General features: G+C 44.1%; 2 protein-coding genes across 5 annotated transcripts in view; both read right to left on the reverse strand.

Moving 5' to 3' along the window:
* Positions 1-22485, reverse strand: part of LOC122207625 (zinc finger protein 264-like) — a 66483-nt gene that overhangs the window by 8198 nt on the left and 35800 nt on the right. The window lies entirely within an intron of this gene.
* ZNF805 (zinc finger protein 805) lies at positions 1238-20023 on the reverse strand. Of its 3 annotated transcripts, none has more exons than XM_042917716.1 (4): positions 19779-20023; positions 17762-17888; positions 12977-13072; positions 1238-3810 (listed from the first exon to the last, which is right to left on the reverse strand). In XM_042917716.1, the coding sequence occupies exons 1-4, from the start codon at positions 19809-19811 to the stop codon at positions 2192-2194; spliced, it is 1875 nt and encodes a 624-aa protein (XP_042773650.1). In that variant the 5' UTR covers positions 19812-20023; the 3' UTR covers positions 1238-2191. The 3 variants fall into 3 exon arrangements, with proteins under 3 accessions (XP_042773650.1, XP_042773651.1, XP_042773649.1); XM_042917717.1 differs by lacking the exon at positions 19779-20023 and adding an exon at positions 18523-18577; XM_042917715.1 differs by lacking the exon at positions 19779-20023 and adding an exon at positions 18212-18248.

Below are 22485 nucleotides of genomic sequence, written 5' to 3' on the forward strand. Positions count from 1 at the left end.
CTTTAAAAAGATTAAAAAAATTTGATAAACATCTGAGATTAACAAAAATAAAAATAACTGGCACATTTTCAATTTCAGGAATATAACAGGAGATATAAGTACAGATTCTTCCATCATAAACAATATAATAAAGGAATACTTGGAACAAAAATGAAAATTTAGATGAAATGGAACAATTCCTAGAAAAAGACAACTACAAAAATTCATCCAATGTGAAATAGATATTCTGAACAATTCTATACATATTAAATAAAATAAATACATAATTAAAAGGCATCCAAAAGAAAAATCTCCAGGCATAAATAGTTCACTGGAGAATGCTACCAAACATTAAAGGAAGAAATAAAACCAATTCTATGCACTATCTTCCACATAACAGAAGAAAGAACACTCCCAATACATACTGGGAAGCCACTATCATCTAGACACCAAAACCAATGACAGTACCAAACATAGACAAAAACCAAAGAAACAAAAATGAACAAAAGAAAGAAAACTACATATCATTATCACTCATGAAATTAGAGGAAAACTTTCTCAACATACTAGCATACTGAATACTGCAATACAATATATAAAAATAATTACACTCTACAATCAAGTAGGACTTGTTTCAAGAATACAAAGCTGCTTCAACATTCAAAACTCAAATCAATGTAATACATCATATCAACAAGCTGCAGAAGAAAAAAACATATGATTGTATCAATTGGTAGAGAAAAAGCATATGACAAAATTTAACACCCATTCACAATAACAACAACAAAAAAAAAACCCACAGCAAATTAGGAATACGGGAAAATTTCTAAACTTGATTAAGAAACTTCTATGAAGAAAACCTTATACTAACATCATACTTGACAAAATACTGAATGTTTCCCCCCTAATATCAGAAGCCAGACAAGGATAGCCTTTCTTACTACTACTATTCAATATTGTATTGGAAACCCTAGCTAGTCCAGGAAAAGAAAATGAAGTAGACAGATGGTAAGGAAGAAATAAAACTACCTCTATTTGCAGATGGTATTTCTATGTAAAAAAACCCAAGCAGTCTATCAAAACAAATGCCTACAGTTCAGAAAGATTGTAGGATACCAAACTGACATCTAAAAATTAATTACGTTTCTGTATACTACCAAAACGTGGGTGGAAACTTAAAAATCAATCCATTTATCATAAAGAAAAAAGACCACCTAGATATAAACTTTATAAAAATCATTCAGGACCTATTATTGAAATTTATAAAACAGTGATGAAATAAATCAAGCAATACTTAAATAAATGTACAGACATACCATGTTCATAAACTGGAAGATACAACACCATAAAGAAGACAATTCTTAACCAACTAATCTGACAATTTAACTCAATTTCTATCGAAATTTGATACTTTTTTTCATAAATAGACAAGCTTCTCCAAGACTTTATGTGGAAATTCAGAGTAATGAGAGTGCTAAATCAGTTTTAAATAAGAAGAATAAAGAGAGATCATTTTATGCAACTAAAATATTTACCACCTAATTACAGCAATCAAGTAAACTAATAGTACAGGACCAAGAAAATCAGCTCCTTAAAGCCGCATGAAGAAAATGTTTGTTTTTTAAAAATCAAAGCCTTAAACAGTCTTAACTGGTAAAATAAAATGTGCCCATTCATAGGTGTATTCTTATCTCCTCAAATATAAAAGTGTTTGATGGCTTTAGCCATTACATTTCTCACAAAAATTAAGCTCTTTATGAACAGAGACAATGTTTTAGAACAGAGAAGACATTCATGAAAGTTTCCAAACCTGCCCTCAACTAACTCTCTCGACACTGGACAGCAATGAATGTATATACAAGACATATAAAAAGTCTAAGTCCTTTCCCTCTCAACAAAACCCTCCTCCTGCCAAGCAAACTAAGGAATCCATGACAAAGTGCCAAAGGCTTGGCAAGGAAGTCTGAAAGAAAATGTGTTTGCAGTTCATTGTCTAAGTCTCCTTAAAAAAAAGAAAAAGGAAAAAAAAATTCCTGAGGTAACACTGCAGTGTAAATTAAGGAAAAGATACAGCTGAAGGTTTTCCTACATGCATATAACCGCTGGGTCTCTCCCTGGATGAGTTCTCAGTTGTAGAATAAGGCTCTAGGCTGGATGAATTTCCAGTATGACTCATTAGATGACAACAGATATCCTGCAACAGAAGGGTTTCTCACAGGGAAGAAAACTGAGGGGTTTCTCTTTGGTATGAACGATCGGATTCTGAGTAAGAGGTTTCCTCGGTGGCTACATTCAAGAAGTCTTTCCCCAACAGGAGCTCTCGGAGGTTGACCGAGGACTGCCCGCTCGCGAAGGGTCTCCCCACTTCTGCTGCGCTGCCCCTGACGGGGTGTCTCCGGGTATGAATCCTCTGATGCTGAGTGAGGGAGGAGCTGCGACTGAAGGCCTTGCCGCACTCGCTGCACTCATAGGGCTTCTCCCCGGTGTGGATGACGGCGTGTCGGATGAGGTTGGTGCTCCAGCAGAAGGTTTTCCCACACTCGACACATTCATAGGGCTTCTCTCCACTGTGAATCCGCTGGTGCCTCGTGAGCCCCGAGCGGCGGTTGAAGGCCTTCCCGCACTCCATGCACTCGTAGGGCTTCTCCCCGGTGTGGATGCTGAAGTGTCGGATGAGGTCCGCACGATTGCTAAAGGCTTTCCCACATTCTTTGCACTCAAAAGGTTTTTCTCCGGTGTGGGCCCTTTTGTGCAAGATGAAAGTGGAGCAGTGGGTGAAGGCCTTTCCGCACTCCGTGCACACATAGGGCTTCTCCCCGGTGTGGATCCTCTGGTGCCTCTTGAGGTAGGACCTGTGGTTGAAGGCCTTCCCGCACTCCAGGCACTCGAAGGGCTTCTCCCCCGTGTGGATGACGTAGTGGTGAATGAGGGCCGCGCTCTCACAGAAGGCCTTCCCGCACTCGCTGCACTCGTAGGGCTTCTCCCCAGTGTGAGTCTGCTGGTGCCACATGAGGTAGGACCTGTGTTTGAAGACCTTGCCACACTCGAAGCATTCGTAGGGATTCTCGCCACTGTGGATTATGTAGTGACGTATGAAACCCGGCCTATCTCGGAAGGCTTTTCCACACTCTTTGCACACAAAAGGTTTCTCTCCGGTGTGGCTCCTGTTATGCAAGACAAAAGTGGAGCGGTGGGTGAAGGCCTTTCCACACTCGTTGCACTTATAAGGCTTCTCCCCGCTGTGAATCCGCTGGTGCTGTGTAAGGTGTGATTTGCGGTTGAAGGCCTTCCCGCACTCCATGCACTTGTAGGGCTTCTCCCCGGTGTGGACCATGTGGTGCTGGAGGAGGTAAGTGCTTTTACTAAAGGTTTTCCCACACTCAGTGCATTCGTAGGGCTTCACTCCAGAGTGAATTCTCTCGTGTCGAGCAAGGAGGCGTTTCTTGTTAAAAATTTTCCCACATTCGTTGCATTTAAAGATATCTTCTTCTTCTTGAATCATGGGATCTTTACCTGATCCACACGAGTCATGGTCATGGACAGCACCTCGCAGAGGGACTGGCTCCTGTACAATTCTTGAACACACATTATCAGCTGTCCCTACGTTGCCATCTTCAGAGCTTGATTTCCCAGGGAGTTTCTCCTTCTGGGGATCTATCTCTGGTCTCAAATGTCCTTCTTGCATTTCCAATGACCCATCCTGATCCTTGGTTTGGCGCTTCTGGGAGTCTCCTGCAACTCCTTGTATTAGTTGTTCCTGGACGGGGGCGCCCTCAGACAGGGCTGGCTCACCAATGGCAGATACTGTGGCCTTGGGTTTTCCTTTGTCACCTGAAAGAAATCCAATACACAAATAGGTCTGTTGGTAATGCCAACATAGGAGAAAAACGAGCATTTCAGTGAAATGAACAGAAAAAAAATGAAGATGAAAATAGTGTCTCTGAGTCTTGCCACCTCTGAATCCCAGGATAACAATTTCTTTCCTGGTCCTCAGACTGTTGACACCATGAAAGGGAGAGAGACCCAGGGGAATGGCTGGATTAGAAGACAAAGTGCTGGAGGGGAGACACAGTCAATTCCAGATTGGATATTTATGCAAATGGATAACTTATATAGGACCTCAGATAGTTCGCTTAAGAGATGATTCAGGGCAATGCTTGACCACCCGAGAAAAGTCCAACCATGCAATTAGAGGATTTGTGTCTTGGGCTAGAAGATAGCAACTAGGCCTCTGGAAAGAGATGGGGAGGGGCAGGAGTCAGGTAGGAAATGATCCAATCAATTATGTTTATGTAATGGCAGTGAATAAAACTCTGGACGCTCAAGCCAAGTGAAATTCCTAGGCTGCCAATACTTCATGCATGTATTGCCCTACATCAATGCCAGAAGGGTAACAAGTCCCCGAGGACACAGTAGCTCATGTTTGGAACCCCTCCCAAAACTGGTCCTAAAATACACCTGATGCAGATGTACTGGACATGATTTACAACAACTATGTTAAAGAAGCTCAAAGAGCTAAAGTAAGATATGGAGAAAGTCAAGAAAACCATATATAAACAAAATGGAAGTACCAGCAAAGAGCAAGAAACCTAAATAGAAACCAAAACGTACAATAACTGAAATGAAAACTTCACTACAGGGATTGAAAGGAAGATTACAGTAGGATGAAGAAAGAATCAGCATATAGGACAATGGAAATTATGTCCAAACACAGAAAAAAAAAAAAGAAAAACATTTAAGAAAAGTGAAAATACCTTAATGGAACTGTGATAAACCACTAAGGGAACCAATACACTCACTGTGGGATTCCCAGAAAATAGTGAAAGAAAATATTTGAATAAATGGCTGAAAATGTCCCAAATTTGATGAAAGACATCAATTTAAATATCCAAAAAGATCAATGCACTCCAAGAAAAATGAACTAAAATAGACTCACACCAATAAAACTTATAATCAAACTTGTGAAAGCCAAAGACAGAGTATCTTGATAGCAAGCTTGAAGAAACTTGTCACATACAAGAAATTCTCAATAAGATTATCAGCAGAGTTCTCATCAGAAACTCGGGAGGCCAGAAAACAGAAAAAAATCTGTCAACCGAGAATCCTATATCCAGGGGCGCCTGTATGGCTCAGTCAGTTAAGCAACCAACTCTTGATTTCAGCTCAGGTCATGATCTCATGAAGCCTACTTGGGAATTCTCCTTCTCCTTCTCTCCCTCTGACCTTTCCCTGCTCTCCCTCTCTCTCGAAATGAATAAATGAACTTAAAAAAAATCATATATCTGGCAAAACTCTTTTAACAGTGATGAGAGAAATTAAGTCATTCCCATATATAAAATCTGAGGAAGTCTGTTATCACTAGATCTGTCTTGCAAGAAATTCTCAAGGAAATCCTGCAGGGTGAAATGAAGGACACTACGGGGCGCCTGGGTGGCTCAGTGGGTTAAGCATCCGACTTCGGCTCAGGTCATGATCTCGCAGTCCGTGAGTTCAAGCCCCGCATCAGGCTCTGTGCTGACAGCTCAGAGCCTGGAGCCTGTTTCAAATTCTGTGTGTCTCCCTCTCTCTCTGACCCTCCCCCGTTCATGCTCTGTCTCTCTGTCTCAAAAATAAATAAACGTTTAAAAAAAAATTAAAAAAAAAAAAAAAGAAATGAAAGGACACTAGACAGCAATTCAAAGCCATATTAAAAAATAAAGATCTCGGGGCGCCTGGGTGGCTCAGTTGGTTGAGCGGCCCACTTCGGCTCAGGTCATGATCTCGCGGTCCGTGAGTTTGAGCCCCGCGTCGGGCTCTGTGCTGACAGCTCGGAGCCTGGAGCCTGTTTCGGATTCTGTGTCTCCCTCTCTCTGACCCTCCCCCGTTCATGCTCTGTCTCTCTCTGTCTCAAAAATAAATAAACGTTAAAAAAAAAGATTTAAGGGGCGCCTGGGTGGCGCAGTCGGTTAAGCGTCCGACTTCAGCCAGGTCACGATCTCGCGGTCCGTGAGTTCGAGCCCCGCGTCAGGCTCTGGGCTGATGGCTCGGAGCCTGGAGCCTGTTTCCGATTCTGTGTCTCCCTCTCTCTCTGCCCCTCCCCCGTTCATGCTCTGTCTCTCTCTGTCCCAAAAATAAATAAAAAAAAAAAAACGTTGAAAAAAAAAAAAAAAAAAAAAAAAAAAAAAAAGATTTAAAATAAATAAATAAATAAATAAAGATCTCAGTAAAGGTAAATATATGAACAATTATAAAAGCTACTATTATTTTAACAAGTGTTTATAACTACCCTTTTTGTTTTTTACATGATTTAGGAGACTAATTTAAAAAAACTGTATTAATCTAAAAGGCAGTGTTACTATAACTTCAGTTTATAACTCCACATTTAGTTTCCTACATAATTCAAGAGACTAATGGTTTTAAAAGAGTTATTAAGGTTGAGGGCATACAATATATAAAGACGTAATGTGGTAACATGACCAACTAAAAGAGGTGCGAACAGAACTGTAAAGGAGAACTTCTTCTCCTGATATAAAATCAAATTAGTGTTATAAATTTAAGATATTAAATGTAATCCCCATGGAAACCACAAATAATCAGCTAGGGATAATATACACAAAGGAAATGAGAAAGGAATTTAAACATTTCACTACAGAAAGTCAACTGAACACAAGAGAAGACAGTAATGAGAAACAAAAAAAATCTATGATGCATATAAAAAGCCAATATCAAAATGACAGAAGTCTCTCTGTATTAGTAATTACTTTATTTTTTTTTTTAATTTTTTTTTAACGTTTTATTTATTTTTGAGACAGAGAGAGTCAGAGCATGAATGGGGGAGGGTCAGAGAGAGGGAGACACAGAATCTGAAACAGGCTCCGGGCTCTGAGCTGTCAGCACAGGGGCCCGATGCGGGGTTCAAACTCACGGACCACGAGATCGTGACCTGAGCCGAAGTCGGCGCTCAACCGACTGAGCCACCCAGGCGCCCCTGTAATTACTTTAAATGTAAATGCATTAAACTCTCCAATTAAAAAACAGAGATTGGGGGTGCCTGGGTGGCTCAGTCAGTTGAGCGTCCAACTTCGACTCAGGTCATGATCTCACAGTTTGTGAGTCTGTGCCCCACATCAGGCTCGCTGCTGTCAGGGCAGAGCTTGCTTCAGATCCTCTGTCCCCCCCACTCTACCCCTTCCGCACTCATGCACTCTCTCAAAAAAATTAAACATTTAAAAAAGTTTTTAAATAATAATAAAAAACAGAGATTGGCAGAATTGATAAAACACATGATCCAAGTATATGTGTCTACAAGAGACTTACTTTAGATCTAAAGACACAAATAGATTAAAAGTGAAAGAAAGGAAAACGATATTACATGGAAATACAAACCAAAAGCAAGCAGAAGTGGCTATATTATTATCAAACAAAATAGACTTTAAATCAGAAAAGATTACAAAAGACAATAAAGGACATTATATTTTAATAAAAAGTATAATACAGCAAGAAGCTATAATAATTGTAGACATATACTTAATGTCAAACCATCAAAACGTATGAAGCAAAAAGCGACACAATGAAGGAAGAAAGAGACAATCCTATGGTAATACACGGAAACTTCAATACCCCATTCTCAATAATGGATAGCACAACCAGACAAACTACAAGTAAGGAAATAGAGGACTTAACATAATAAGCTAACTAGAGCTAACAGACATATACAGAATATTCTACCCCACAACAATAGCATACACGTTCTTCTCAAGTGTACATGGAACATTTTCCAGGACAGACCATGTTAGGCCACAAATTAAGTCTCAATAGATTTAAAAAGATACCACATAAACTATGATTCATTTCCAATGAAAATGAAAATATAACATATCAAAACTTATGGGATGTAGGGGCGCTTGGGTGGCGCAGTCGGTTAAGCGTCCGACTTCAGCTCAGGTCATGATCTCGCACTCCGTGAGTTTGAGCCCCGTGTCAGGCTCTGGGCTGATGGCTCAGAGCCTGGAGCCTGCTTCCGATTCTGTGTCTCCTTCTCTCTCTGCCCCTCCCCCCTTCATGCTCTGTCTCTCTCTGTCTCAAAAATAAATAAACGTTAAAAACAAATTAAAAAAAAAAGTATTAAAAAACTTATGGGATGCAATGAAAGCAGCATTAACTGGGAAATTTATAGCCATAAATGCTTACAAATTGATAGCTTATAAATGCTAAATAACAAAAGAGATATCAAACCAAACTAAAGACAACTTAAGGATGTAGGAAAAGAACAAACTGAAACCACAGCTAGGGGAAGGAAGGAAATAGTAAAGATTAAAGAGAACTGATATAAGGAATAGGAAAATAGAGAAAATCCATGAAACAAAAAGTTGGTTCTTTGAAAAGATAACAAAATTGGCAAACTTTTGGCTACTGAAAAAAAAAGATTCAGAGTACTAAATCAGAAATGGAAGTGGGGACATTACTATCAATTCTGCAGAAATGTTTAGTGTTTTTTTTTAATGTTTATTTATTTTTGAGACACAAAGAGAGCATGGGAGGGGCAGAGAGAGAGGGAGATAGAGAATCTGAAGTGAGCCCCAGGTTCTGAGCTGTCAGCACAGAGCCCAATGTGGAGCTTGAACCCGCAAACGTTGAGATCATGACCTGAGCCAAAGTTGGATGCTTAACTGACTGAGCCACTGAGGTGCCCTGCAGAAGTATTTTTGAAAAAGATTATAAGAGAGTACTATGAACTGTACATCAACAAACTGTTTAACCTACATGAAATGGACAAGTTCCTAGAAACACAAAAGCCATGAAGACTAAATCAGGAAGAAACATAAGATCTGAATAAACCTATAACTAGTAAGGAGGCTGAATTAGTAGTAAAAAAAATCTACCAACAAAGAAAAACCCTGGCCCTGATGGCTACACTGATGAATTCTCCCAAACATTTTAAAAGAAGAATGAATAGCAATCCTCAAACTCCTCGAAAATATTAAAGAGAAAGAAACACTTCTTAACTCATTAAGGCCATTAGTACCCTGACACCAAAGCCAAAGACATTACAAGAAAACTACAAACTAATATCCCTTATGAACAATGATGCAAAAATTCCTCAACAAAATATCAGCAAACTGCAGTATATTAAAAGGACTGCACACCATGACCAAGTGGGGTTTATTCCTGTAATGCAAGAGCAATCTGACATATGAAAACTGATAAATGTGAATACATCACATTAATATAATGAAGGGAAAAGCCCACACAATCAACTCAATGCTGAAAAGCCTTTGACAAATTCAACATCCTTTCATGATAAAAACACTCAACAAACTAGGAATACAAGGAAACTTTCTCAATACAATGAAAGTCATAAATGAAAGACTCATAGCAAACATGATACACAATGGTGAAAGACTGAAAGCTTTTCCTCTACTAAGATCAGGAACAGGGCAAGGATGTACCCTATCACCACTTCTATTCAACGTAACACTGGAAGTTCTAGGCAGAGGAATTAGTCAAGAAAGAGAAATAAAAGGCAGCAAAACTGGAAAGGAAAAAGCAAAATTATCTTTGTTTGCAAATAATATGATCTTATATGTAGAAAACTATAAAGATGCCACACACAGTAACTGTTAGAATGAGCTCACCAAAGTAGCAGGATACAAAGTCAACACAGAAAAATCAGTTGCATTTTTATATACTAATAATAAACTATCTGAAAATGAAATTACAAAAAAGGCCTGCTTACAACTGCATCAAAAAGAATGAAATACTTAGGAGTTAACCTAAACGACAAAGTAAAAGAGATAACAATGAAAACTACAAAATGTTGCTAAAATGAATTAAAGATGTAAATAAATGGAAACGCATACTATATTCTTGGACTGGAAGTCTTAGTATTGTTAAGATATGGATATAAGTGTCTGACTCGGCTCAGGTCATGATCTCACAGTCCATGGGTTTGAGCCTCACGTCAGGTTCTGTGCTGACAACTCAGAGCTTGGAACCTGCTTTAGATTCTGTGTTTCCGTCTCTCCCCTCCCCTGCTCGCACTGTCTCCCTCTCTCTCTCTCAAAAATAAATATTAAAAAAAATTTTTTTAAAGATATTGATATAATCCAAAGTGATCTACAGATTCAATGCAATCCCTACCAAAATCCCAGGCATTTTTGGCAGAAACAGAAAAATCCATCATAACATCTATATAGTACCAGAATGGACCCTGAATAGCCAAAACAATCTTGAAAAAGAACAAACCTGAAGGACTCTAAGTTCCTGATTTCAAAACTTACTACAAAACTACAGTAATCAAAACAGTATGGTACTGGCATGAAGACAGACATAGACCAAGAGAACAGAATCAAGATCCCAGTAATGAACTCTAGTATATATCATCAAATCATTTTTGATTAAGGGTGTCAAAACCATTCAATGGAGAAAAAGACACTGTTTACAACAAATGGTGCTTGGAAAACTAAGTATCTACATGCAAAAGAATGAAATTGAACCCTTATCTAACATCATATACAAAAATGAACTCAAAATCGATCAGAAACTTAAATGTGAGACCTACAACTATAAAATTCTTAGAGAACATAGAGCAAAACCTCCATGGCACTAGATTTGGCAATGATTTCTTAGATATGACACCAAAGGCGTAGGCAACAAAAGAAGAAACAAATTGGAGCTCATAAAAATTAAAAAACTGTATCAAGATATTATCAACAGAGCAAGATAACCCAAAGAATGAGAGAACATATTTGCTCATCATATATCTGATAAGGGATTAATATCATATATCTGATAAGGGATTAATATCCAGAATATAGAGAACTAAAACTCAAAAACAAAAAAATCCCAATGACAGAAATGGGCAAAGGACCTGAACTAGACATTTCCCCAAAGAGGATACACACACTGTCAGTAAGCACAAAAGATGTTCAACATCACTAATCATTAGAGAAATGCAAATCAAAACTACAGTAAGTTATCATCTCGACTTGATTAGGATGGTTATCAAAAAATCAGAAAATAACAAATACTGGAGCATGTAGAGCCATGGGAACTCTTGCGCAATGTTGGTGGAAATGTAAAATAACATAGTTTCTGTGGAAACGGTACGGTAGGTAGCTCCTCAAAAAGTTAAACAGTGGAATTACGAGACAATCCAGCAATTTTTCGTGACATACGCCAAATGAATTAAAATCAGGCTCTCAAAGATTCTTGTACACCCATGTCACAGCAGAATTATTCACAATAGCTAAAATATGGAAGCCACCAAGTGTCCAACGAGTGATAAATGGATAAGCAAAGTGTGGGATGTGGAATGTCACCGAGCCTTAGAAAGGAAGGAAATTTTGACACACGCTACAACATGGATGAGATTTGAGGACATTACGCTAAGTGAAATAAACCAGTCATAAAGACACACACACACTGTATCATTCCACTAATATGAAGTATCTACAGTAGTCAAAATCAGACACAGAAAGTAAAATTGTGGTTGCCGGGGGCTAGGGCAGAGAGATTGGGGGCGGTTATTGTATGATGGGGAAGGACTTTCAATTTTACACAACGAAGAGCTTTGGAGATAGAGGTGGTGATGTTGCACCACATTGTGAATGTGCTTGATGCCACCACTGTATATTTAAAAATGATAAAATGTTAAGTTTTATGCTATGGATATTTTACTACAAAAAAAGGATAATATGAGAAATATACAAAAAATCCCTACAAATCAAAAAGAAAATGCAAACAAGTTAATAGAAAAATATGTATTTATCATGAAAGGACATTTCAAAAAAAATACAGATTGACCAATCATCCTATGATCAGGTGCTAAAGTTCCTCCGCAATGAAAGAGAAATAAATGGAGACCACGGGAGACACAGTTTTGCACTCATCTGAGTGTCAAAAATTGAGGAGCCTTAGAGAATCGGGTCCTGGGCAAGGTATGGGTGGAAGGAGCTTCCATGCGTTCCCGGTGGAAGTGCCCTTTAGAACACACTGGCAATTATCCAGGAAAAACGTGGAAGTTGCATAGCCCGGAATCCATCAACCTCACTCCAGCAGACATCAAAGATGCCGTAACCACAGGCAGGAGGACCGCTGCGGGGACGACTCCGGGGACCTGGACGGCTCTGGACAGCGCCTGTGTGAGCAGTGAGCACGTGAGCGTGCGGGGAGCGGGTGGGAGCCAAGTGAGCCGGGAACTTACTGACCTTCTTCAACGGTAAGGAGCTTGGGTCTATTTTTACACAGAGTACAAAAAGGATGAAGTTACGCTACATAACAAACAAAACGAAGGAGGAAATAATTCCCCTGAAAAGGTGCTCTGGACTCCGGTTCAGGAAGCGGCCCCGGGGCCAAGGGCAAGACCCCCTCCGCTAGACGGAAGGCGCAGCTGCAGACTCGAGAGCCCGAGTGGGTGTGGAAGGGTCGAGGCTCAAGCAGGGGAGGAGGCGCACTGCACTGTCAACGCCTCGGTCACACGGAGACACGTCCGTGGCTGGGGAAGTGCCAGCCGTCTGGAACAGAGTCTGAGCACGTGGGGAGGCGCAGGCAGGACCTGGAGCCGAGCCGACCAGAGGCACCACGCAGACGTGGAGAGCGGTGGGGAGGCCAGCGGCCCCCCCAGGGAAGATGATGGGAGTGAGCAGGGAGCATGGGGGCGGGGCTGATGGAGGCGGCGGCATAAGGAACCGAGGCGGGAGATGCACCGGGTGGGACACGGCTGCACAGGACCTGGGGACGCCGGCCAGAGAGAGGCACTGAGGGCGGGGGGAGGCTTGAGCGGCTCTCCGAGGCCGTGTCCGGTCCCCAACTTGCCACCGAAACTTGGCAGGTGGACGGAGGGAGAGACATTACGGGTCCCTGGCCGGGCACGCGGACTCTGGGTCAAAGGGTTCCCGGCTTCCGAACCACCACCGGAGAGGCCAGAACGAGAAGCTTCCCGGGGAACCAGGGCCCGCGGTCCCCTCCTGGTCTGCAGCCTGCAGGGTCTCCCGCGCGCCCGCATCCTGGCTCCTACCTGGATAGGTGTTCTGGGAGAGGCCTCTCTTCGCCGTCCACGGCTCCTGCCCGCGCTCCAGCTGGCAGATGAGCTCCGGTCTGGGGACGGGACACCCTGGTCACGGAGAAAGAAAGAAGACAGTGGGATTTTTGGGAAAACAAATTAAACCTCTCAATCTAGTCTGTAAAGAAGACCTTAGAATAAAGCTCCTTCCATCCACACAAAACGCTAACATGCAAACCCAGAAACCAAAAGCAGGCCATACTGCCAGGGAGATTTCTTTCCCTCACAGTAAGTCAAAAACCAATACATAGAGTTTAATCATAAATGTCAAAATATAAAGTGTAATCATAGATAAACATAATCATAAGGGGCTGTGTCAAGCATCTCAGATGCATTATGTCATTTCAAAACTGAAATAAATTTACGGAGTAATTGAAACAACTGACATATTTAAAATATTGACTTATTCGTTCAAAACAAGCTATTTGTCTTCATTGATCTAGGTCTTTTTCTAAATCCTAAGCAAAGTTTTGTATTGTTCTTCCTATAGGCCATGGACCAAATGAGGATTCTGTCTCAGGATTTCCTCACAGCATTCTCAGCAAGTACAAATTGCAACCAGCACCACTTTGTAGATGAAGAAACTAACGCTCAGGCAAATCATGGGATTTGCCAGAGCGCACAGACCTGGTGAATGGCTGGGCCAAAACGGACACCCAAGTCCAGCCATACCCGCTCTCTATGCCGTTTTACCACAAAGCTACACAACACCGTTCCGGAAGTGCTGAGTCCCCGTGCGAGGATGATGAGGATCACAACGAAAGATGTGACACTGTCAGAGGGGTTCTTAACTGCTAACCTGCACACCACCTGCTCACACCAGGCATTGTTCTGAGCTCTGTTCAAAAGTTACCCATTCATCCTTGCTACAGTCTGGGGAAGTACATACATGAGTGTCTGGGGAAGTATATACATGTTACCAGCGAGCACACCCAGGTGCAGTAATGTGCCTGCAGCCACAGCTTTAAGGGGCAGAGCTAGGATTGAACATCAGGGGTCTGGTTCTGGGCCTCTGTCTCCTAAACACGACACTAAGGAGGAAACGGCAACACCCTTGTGTGTGGCCAGCAGCCCCAGACCAAGTGGGGGGTGGAGGTGAGGTCGTCCTCAGAGAACTGGGGCCAAGGGAAGGACAGACTCAGGGACTCTAGACTTCAACATTACATGAACTACTCAAAAATAATAAAACTGAAAATCCTATGCAGTGATACTATCACATATGACCTTTACAGAAACATCAAATATCATACACTGTCATCGACATTAAACACAAAAAGGATTTTTACTACAGAGAAAAAAAAAAACAACAACAAAAAATGGAGAACAGCTCAAAAATCAACTACTGGGACTCCATCAAAATAAAAAGCTTCTGCACAGTGAAGGAAACAGTCAGCAAAACTAAAGGGCAACCAACAGAATGGGAGAAGATATTTGCAAATGACATAACAGATAAAGGGTTAGTATCCAAAATCTATAAAGAACTTATCAAACTCAACACCCGAAAAACAAATAATCCAGGGAAGAAATGGGCAAAAGACATGTATAGACACTTCTCCAAGGAAGACATCCAGATGGCCAACCGACACATGAAAAAATGCTCAACACCCACTCATCATCAGGGAAATACAAATCAAAACCACCATGAGATACCACCTCACACCTGTCAGAATGGCTAACATTAACAACTCAGGCAACAACAGATGTTGGCGAGGATGCAGAGAGAGAGGATCTCTTTTGCGCTGCTGGTGGGAATGCAAACGGGTGCAGCCACTCTGGAAAACAGTATGGCGGTTCCTCAAAAAACTAAAAATAGAACTACCCTATGACCCAGCAATTGCACTACTAGGCATTTATCCACGGGATCCAGGTGTGCTGTTTCGAAGGGACACATGCACCCCCATATTTATAGCAGCACTATCAACAATAGCCAAAGTATGGAAAGAGCCCAAATGTCCATCGATGGATGAATGGATAAAGATGTGGTGTGTATATATATATATATATATATATATATACCTACACATACATATATGTATGTGTGTATATATATATATATATACTATACATACGTATATGTATGTGTAGGTATATATATATATATATACACACACACACACACATACATATATATACACACACACACACAATGAAATATTACTCGGCAATCAAAAAGAATGAAATCTTGCCATTTGCAACTACGTGGATGGAACTGGAGGGTATTATGCTAAGCGAAATTAGTCAAAGAAAGACAAATATCGTATGACTTCACTCATATGAGGACTTTAAGACACACAACAGATGAACATAAGGGAAAGGAAGCAAAAATAATATAAAAAAAGGAGGGGGGCAAAAACATAAGAGACTCATAAATATGGAGAACAAACTGAGGGCTACTGGAAGGGTTGTGGGAGGCGAGATGGGCTAAATGGGTCAGGGGCATTAAGGAATCTACTCTGAAATCATTGTTGCACTATATGCTAGCTAATTTGGATGTAAATTTTAAGAAATTAAAAAAAAACAGAGAACAGCTTCATAAAATGAAGTTCGTTCCAGACTGAGTAAATTAAGCTAAGGGACTCATTGTAGTGGCCAAGACTTCCGGAGGACTGCGATGCCATGAGATTGTGTGGGTGAAGCAGGAACAGTGCCTGGGACAGCGCTCCAAGGACCTGAACAGGCTGTGACTATTATTATTCACTTTTCCTAAAAGTGACCCACTTTTTATTTTGCTTAGATTCCTTCAACAAGGGAATCTGTATCACTCTAGTAAGTGGGAAACCGGAGTCACTGGCCTTGAAGGCAGGTCACCCTGAAGACGCAGCAATGAAACCAAAACCATCTTAATTCCCAGTGAGCTCAGGCTGCCTACTCGAGGCTGCGTGCTCACTCTGTTGAAAAGGGAAATGAGCAACAATTGCAGGTAAGGCATTAAGATTCAGCACTGAACCCAGATTTTTCCTCAACAATAATCAGGAGGCATTAATCATTCCATGAAATGATTATGTCAGGGTGTCCCTCAATGTCAGCTGATGAAGTGTCCATGCACCCTGTGACCACAGGGTTTTTCAACCTCTATACAATGGACATTTAGGTCAAGATACTTTTTTTTTTTTTTTTTTTTAGTTTATTTATTTTGAGAGAGAAAGCATGAGAGAGAGAGAGAGGGAGGGAGGGAGAGTGAGGGAGAGTGAGAGAGAGAGAGAGAGAGAGAGAGAGAGAATCCCAAACAGGCTCTGCACTGTCAGCGCAGAGCCCGATGTGGGGCTCGAACTCATGAACTGCGAGATCATGACCTGAGCCGGAACCAAGAGTTGGCTACTTAATCAACTGAGCCACCCAGGCACCCCAGGTCAAGACACTTCTTTGCAGGGAAGACAGGGAGGAAACTGTCCTGTGCGTTACAAGAATGTTTGGCAGCACTCCAGGTCTCCACTCACCAGGTGCCTGTCTCAGCCCCATCCCAGGGCGACAACCAAAATGTCTACAAACACTGCCCAGTGTCCCTCGGGGATGACATCGTCCCTGCTTGAGACCGCTAACCTGGAAGGCCACAACGGGGATGATGAGAGAAAGCGACAGGGATGGGGGAGGGCCCTGCATAAGATCTGGTGGTCAGGACACTGCTGGCGAGGAGGCGGGGACCGCGCACAGAAGGGTCACCGTCTGAGAGGCTGAAATGTCCACGAACACTCACCAGGCAGACACAACAGCAAGCTGAGGCCCGAGCCAGGTGTGTGCGCAGGAAACCACCAGACGCCCCGCACAGCCAGAGCAGGGGGAGCTCAGGGAGAGCACGGAAGGGGAGAGAAGAGCTCAGCAGGGCCAAAATGCACTTTCTATTTGTAAACGTTTTGTTACAAAATATTTAATCTGTCAAACTTCTCTAATTTTGTTTTTGCCTCTTCTCACTGAGACCTGACTCCAGTTCTCCAAAAATCGGCACGTCTTCCCCTAAGCTCTGGGGTCTCAGATCGAATGGCCTCGTGGTGACTAACCTCAAGCAGAGAAACATCTAAGCTGGCGTTTCTCAACTGGGCGCCCTGGATTCTGCAGGCGGGATAATTCTTGAGGGGCCCGTCGTGTCCATCGAAGGAGGTCTCCAGCATCTCCGGACTCTAACCACCAGATGCCAGTTCCACCCACACCCAAGGCGCGACAACCCAGAGTGCCCGCAGACGTTGCCAAATGGCTCCTGGGGGCAAAACTGCCACCCGCCGAGAAGCACTACTCTAACCGCCTCTCTCGTCCCGGCAGACGATCCCGGCCCTGGAAACAAGTGACAACCATGAGGGCACGTGAGCACAGAGAAGCCCCGTCACTGGGATCACCTCGTTTACAACAGTACCTGTCGGTGCTGAAGGCAAAGGCCTCCGGGGGGCCTGACTCCCTCCCTTCCCGGAGAACTTCCCATCACTCCCTGCCCTGCTGGCCCTGCTGAGGACACTTGAGCCAACCAGGCTCAGCCTGTCAGCTCCCCCTCTGGAATGTGAAATGAGGACCTCAGATGGGAGACCAGTCTGTCCCGGGCACTGGGGTGAGAGGTCCAGAGGACCTCGGGCTCAGGTGGCCATTTCCGCCTCAAGGACGCCCCACACAGCCCCGCAGCAGAGTAGGGAAGAGAAACAACAGAAACAGGCAAAGACGCAGAGGTGCGGAATCTGGGGGCCACGCCTGGAGACAGAAGGTCCTCTGACAACGAGGTGGCAGGTCCCCCCCTAGGGTGGAGTGGGGAGCACTTACCCAGAGACACCAGAAGTCCACAGTTTTCCAGCATCACCTCCTGGTACAGGGTCTTCTGGGCCGGGTCCAGCTGCCCCCACTCCTCCTGGGTGAAAGTCACGGCCACATCGTCGAAGGTCACAGATACCTGGATGTCAAACAGAGGTAGCAGCGTGTTGGTGTTGGGGTGCTGGATGGGATCGGGCCTCGTCCCTACATCCCTGATAAAGGTACAGAGTGATCAAGGCTCGAATCGCCAAGAACCTCGTGAGCGCCAAGCTCCGTGCTGGGCTCAAGGTGGGGGTGGACACGGCAGTGTAAGGGAGAAGCCTCCTCCACGGGAGCCACCGGAAGGTCACACAAGACAATGGAAGTGACGGGTGGACTGGGAGATGCAGACACCATGGGCCCCAGGACGTCAGAGGAATGAGTGAATGATGACAATAACAGCATTGGTGACAACGGCAGTACCTGAGCCTCACTGGTCCTGCTCGCTGCCTGCCCCATGCTGAGGGCTTCACATCTTCGTTAAAGTGACTGTAAGTACCCAGTTCTTTTTTTTTAATGTTTATTTATTGCGGGGGGGGGGGGGGGGGAGTGGCAAAGAGAGAGAGAGAATCCCAAGCTGGTTCCCTGTTTAGCGAGGAGCCCAACGCTGGGCTCAATTCCACGACTGTGAGTTCACAGCTGATATCAGGAGTCAGACACTTAACCTACTAAGCCACCCAACTGCCCCACCTTTTTAAAAAAATTTTTTTTCAAGTCCCCAGTTCTTAACTCACCTTGTTTCCACTAATGTGGTCTTGTGACTTAAAAACACTGTATACATGGAGGGACGCCTGGGTAGCTCAGTCAGTTAAAGTGTCCAACTTCAGCTCAGGTTATGATCTCAGAGTTCGTGAGTTCAAGCCCCGCGTAGGGCTCCGTGCTGACAGCTCAGAGCCGGGAGCCTGCTTTGGATTCTGTCTCTTTCTCTCTCTCTCTGCCCCTCCCCCACTAGTGCTCTGTCTCTCAAAAATAAATAAATCTAAAAAAAAAAAGAAACAAAAAACACTGCATATGTAGTTTGCCTTGTTAATGTTACTTCCGTCACCACATTCTACAGTCTTCTGAGACATTCAACACATACAAGACCACCTTTCTGCGTGTGACCAGATCAGACCCACGGATTAAATATAAGTAACACAGCTACTCCACTCTCAGATGGACAGCCCCACCGCTGCGGGTCTGTAATTTAAACGCTCCAAGACCTTGGCTTCTGGTTTCCCATCTGAACCTCCAGTGCCCACATCTCTGTGCTTTCTAGCTTTGCCCACTCCACCAGTGCTCTTGAAGTAATATTTCAATTAAACATCTGGAAAGTCCTAACAGACTAATTGGTTGGTACACAGGAACCCTGCATCATGACTCGGTTCTGGTGCTGGATAAACTCACATCACTGGGAGCACGCTGGGCAGGCAGACACGCACAGAAGGGTTAGCTACGGCCTCCGCATTGATTCCCAGGTGATATATGCGTGAGTTATGAAAACTTTCCGACATGCAATCACGTAACATCGTACCTATCTGGTTGGTGAGAGGCAAATATACGGTTTTTCTGGTCGGTCTGAAGTTGGAAATGCAGAAAAAATTAGAGAGCGTCACTTATTAATCACATCCTGGCCATTTAGGGCCGACAGTTACCGAAGTCCTTGTTCAGCTTCCTGGATGGTCACGAGAGCTAGTAATCTGGCTTCCGGCGAGTATGACTTGGAGGGGGCCGGTTTCCCGGGTTGTTTACGATGGATACGGGGTTAGTTCCCTGGGCAGGTGGCTGCAAGTTTGGGTCAAAGTTCTACTTTTACGTACGTTCTGCCACTTGTCCCTCTGTATATTCAGCCTCCCACGTTACAAGGCTGGAGATCGAGTGACAAGCCCTCTCCACTCGTCCTACACAAACACAGCTGCAAACAGAAACCGAGTTCTCCCTCCAATTCCAGCTGCCCAGGAGCCCTCTCCGCAGCAGAGAGGCAGCAACGCCCAAAACATCGTCCACTCACCCGCGCAGGGTCCATCCACGCCGCCGCCATCATGGGACCCCGTGGACAGAGGCGGGTCCCGCGGGCTCGGCCGACCGCCACCTCTTCCCTGTCCTGGGAGGGGTGACCTCGGCTGACTTTCGCACTCCCCGGTCACCGCGCGGCTCACGGCCCGTTCAAATGCGCGGAGGTGAGTCGCAACCCTCCTTCTCCTCTTTTTGGATGAGCTGCACTGGAAGCGGCCACAGAACAGCGACCCCTCCCCACAGCTGGCGTGGACGGAATCGTCGCACACAAATGACGTATGCCTCCAGGAGGCCGGAAGCCCCGCCCCCATGTCAACGAGCCGCAGGAAATGCCCCTGTCCTGTCACTCAGTGGCCCCGGTACTGCCGCGGACACCCCCGTGCACAGCCTTCTGGGCGATGTAGTTTTTGCTCTAAAAACGAGTCCCAGAAGAACGCGTTCCAGAGCCAGTCTTCCTCGTGGTAAAACACTGATTAGGCCCAGATTCCCCTGTCAGGCCCGCCTCTTCACCGTGAACACAACCCAGGGGGGCCGAGGAGAATGGATGCCCGTCACATGCCCCGGGAAATCGAGGCTCCGAAGGCGGGAGCGTCCGCCTGGGGTCAGGGCACGTGTCACCTGTCCGCCTAGGGTCAGGCCCTAGGCTCGGCTCGCGACTTCCCCGTGCGTCTCACCTCCTCGCGATCTTCCTGGAGGGAGCTGGGCACACGAGCGGTAGGAAGAGCGAGCGCCAGGACACGGACGCCGGAAGCCCCCGCCTCCCACGCGGCGCATGCGCACCGTCCGGCCCCTCGCGGGCTCTATTCCAGCATCAGCTGCACGTGCTGCCGGGCCTTGACGCCCGCTGGTGAGCGAGGCTGGGGGAGGTCGGGACTCCGGGGTGGAGCACGGGCGCTGCATCCTGTGTCTGATTGCCGGACTAGGGGTCCTGCGTGGATCTGCATGTTGGGGAGTTGTTAGCGAACGGGGTTATCTCCAGTCTGAAGAGAAGCCTGAGAATAGATGGAGAAAGGAATGGGCAGGGGCGAACCCTGAACAACCCGGCGTTAAATAGGTGCAGACAAGGGGCACCTGGGTGGCTCTGTTGGTTAAATGGCCAACTTCGGCTCAGGTCACGATCTCGAGGTTCGTGAGTTCAAGCCCCACATCGGGGCTCTGTGCCGACAGCCCAGAGACTAGAGCCTGCTTCGGATTCTGTGTCTGCCTTTCTCTGCCCCTCCCCTCGCTCTATCTCTGTGTCTCTCTTTCAAAAATAAACCTTTAAAAAAAAAAAATAGGTGCAGACAAGAAACCAACAGTCATATTGAGAATCCTCACAACCTTTTTAGAATTCTATTACATAAAGTCTCACAAGTCACCATCAGTGACTTTTGTTTTCTTCTCATAACTGTGAGTGTGAGAGAATACGATCTTGTTTCTAATGAGTTCAGAATACATATAGTTATGCAAATGGGAATGTAGTGTGCAGAAAATGCCCTCAAAAGATTTAGTTTTATGGTATATTACTCAGCCATAAAAAAGAATGAAATCTTGCCACCTGCAACAATTCGGATGGAGCTAGAGAGTATTATCCTAGGCAAAATAAGTCAGAAAAAAACACAAATACTATATGATTTAACTCATATGTGGAATTTAAGAAACAAAACAAATGATTGTGCGGGGGTGGGGGGAGAAGAAAACTAAGAAACAGACTCTGAACTATGGAGAACACACTTATGGTTACCAGAGGGAAGGTGGGGGGGGGGGGTTTAAATAAGGGATCACTTGTGATAAGCACCAGGTGTTGTATGAAGTGTTGAATCACTGTATTGTACACCTGAAACTAATATTACATGGTATGTTGACTGGGTTTTAAATAAAAACTAAAAAGAAAAAGAGATTTAATTTTAAAAGTGGAGAAAAGCATAGTAACAGGATGTTAATGGAATCAAGGATTAAAGTGGAGTTAATTTTCTAGAGGAAGATGTTTTTTATAAAAGGTTGTGGAAGGGTGCTTGGGTGGCTCAGCTGGTTGAGCATCGACTCTTGATTTTGGCCCAGATCATGGTCCCAGGATCCTGGGATCAAGCCCCACATCATGCTCCATGCTGAGCAGGGGATACTGCTTGGGATCCCTCTGCCCCTTTCCCTCTCTCTGAAACAAAATAAATAAAAATTCATATTAAAAAAAAAAGGGCGGGGGCACCTGAGTGGTTCAGTTGGTTGAGTGTCCACCTTCAGCTCAGGTCATGATATCATGGTTCCTGAGTTTAAGCCCCACATCAGGCTCACTGCTGTCAGCCTGTCAGCACAGAGCCTGCTTCAGATCCTCTGTCCTCTCCTGCTGCCCCTCGCTGCTTGTGCTGTCCCAAAACTAAGGAAAAATTTTTTAAAAAATTTAAAAAAAGATCGTGGAGAAATATGGCTAAATTAGCGTGTGATCCATCATTGGCCATAATAACTTGACCATATTGGAAACAGCATATTTCTCTTCACATGTAGTTGACACAGTTAAATTAAGTGATTTGAGGCTAGAATGTAAGTCAGATATTAAAGTTAAGATTTTTATATTCTCTTTATCACGAGGCAGAATGTCTGGAATCAGTGGTGGGGAAAGCTATATAGCTATTGGAAATCCCTGCTGTAAAGCGTGTCAGAGTTTGCATGATTTAGACACATATCACCGGGTAGTCAACGTGGAAGCCCTAGTTTCCTTTCCTCTG

This window comes from Panthera leo, chromosome E2 (assembly GCF_018350215.1).
Source record: "Panthera leo isolate Ple1 chromosome E2, P.leo_Ple1_pat1.1, whole genome shotgun sequence".
In the NCBI taxonomy this organism is placed as follows: domain Eukaryota; kingdom Metazoa; phylum Chordata; class Mammalia; order Carnivora; family Felidae; genus Panthera; species Panthera leo.

Bases quoted from the DNA above. Each gene is read 5' to 3' on its own strand.
- ZNF805 (XM_042917715.1), bottom strand. From the start codon at position 18,247: ATGGGGCAGGCAGCGAGCAGGACCAGTGAGGCTCAG. The intron at 17,889-18,211 runs GTACTGCCGTTG...TTTGACATCCAG, and splicing joins GCAGGACCAGTGAGGCTCAG to GTATCTGTGACCTTCGACGA. The intron at 13,073-17,761 runs GTAAGTGCTCCC...CTCCGTGACCAG, and splicing joins TGGACTTCTGGTGTCTCTGG to GGTGTCCCGTCCCCAGACCG.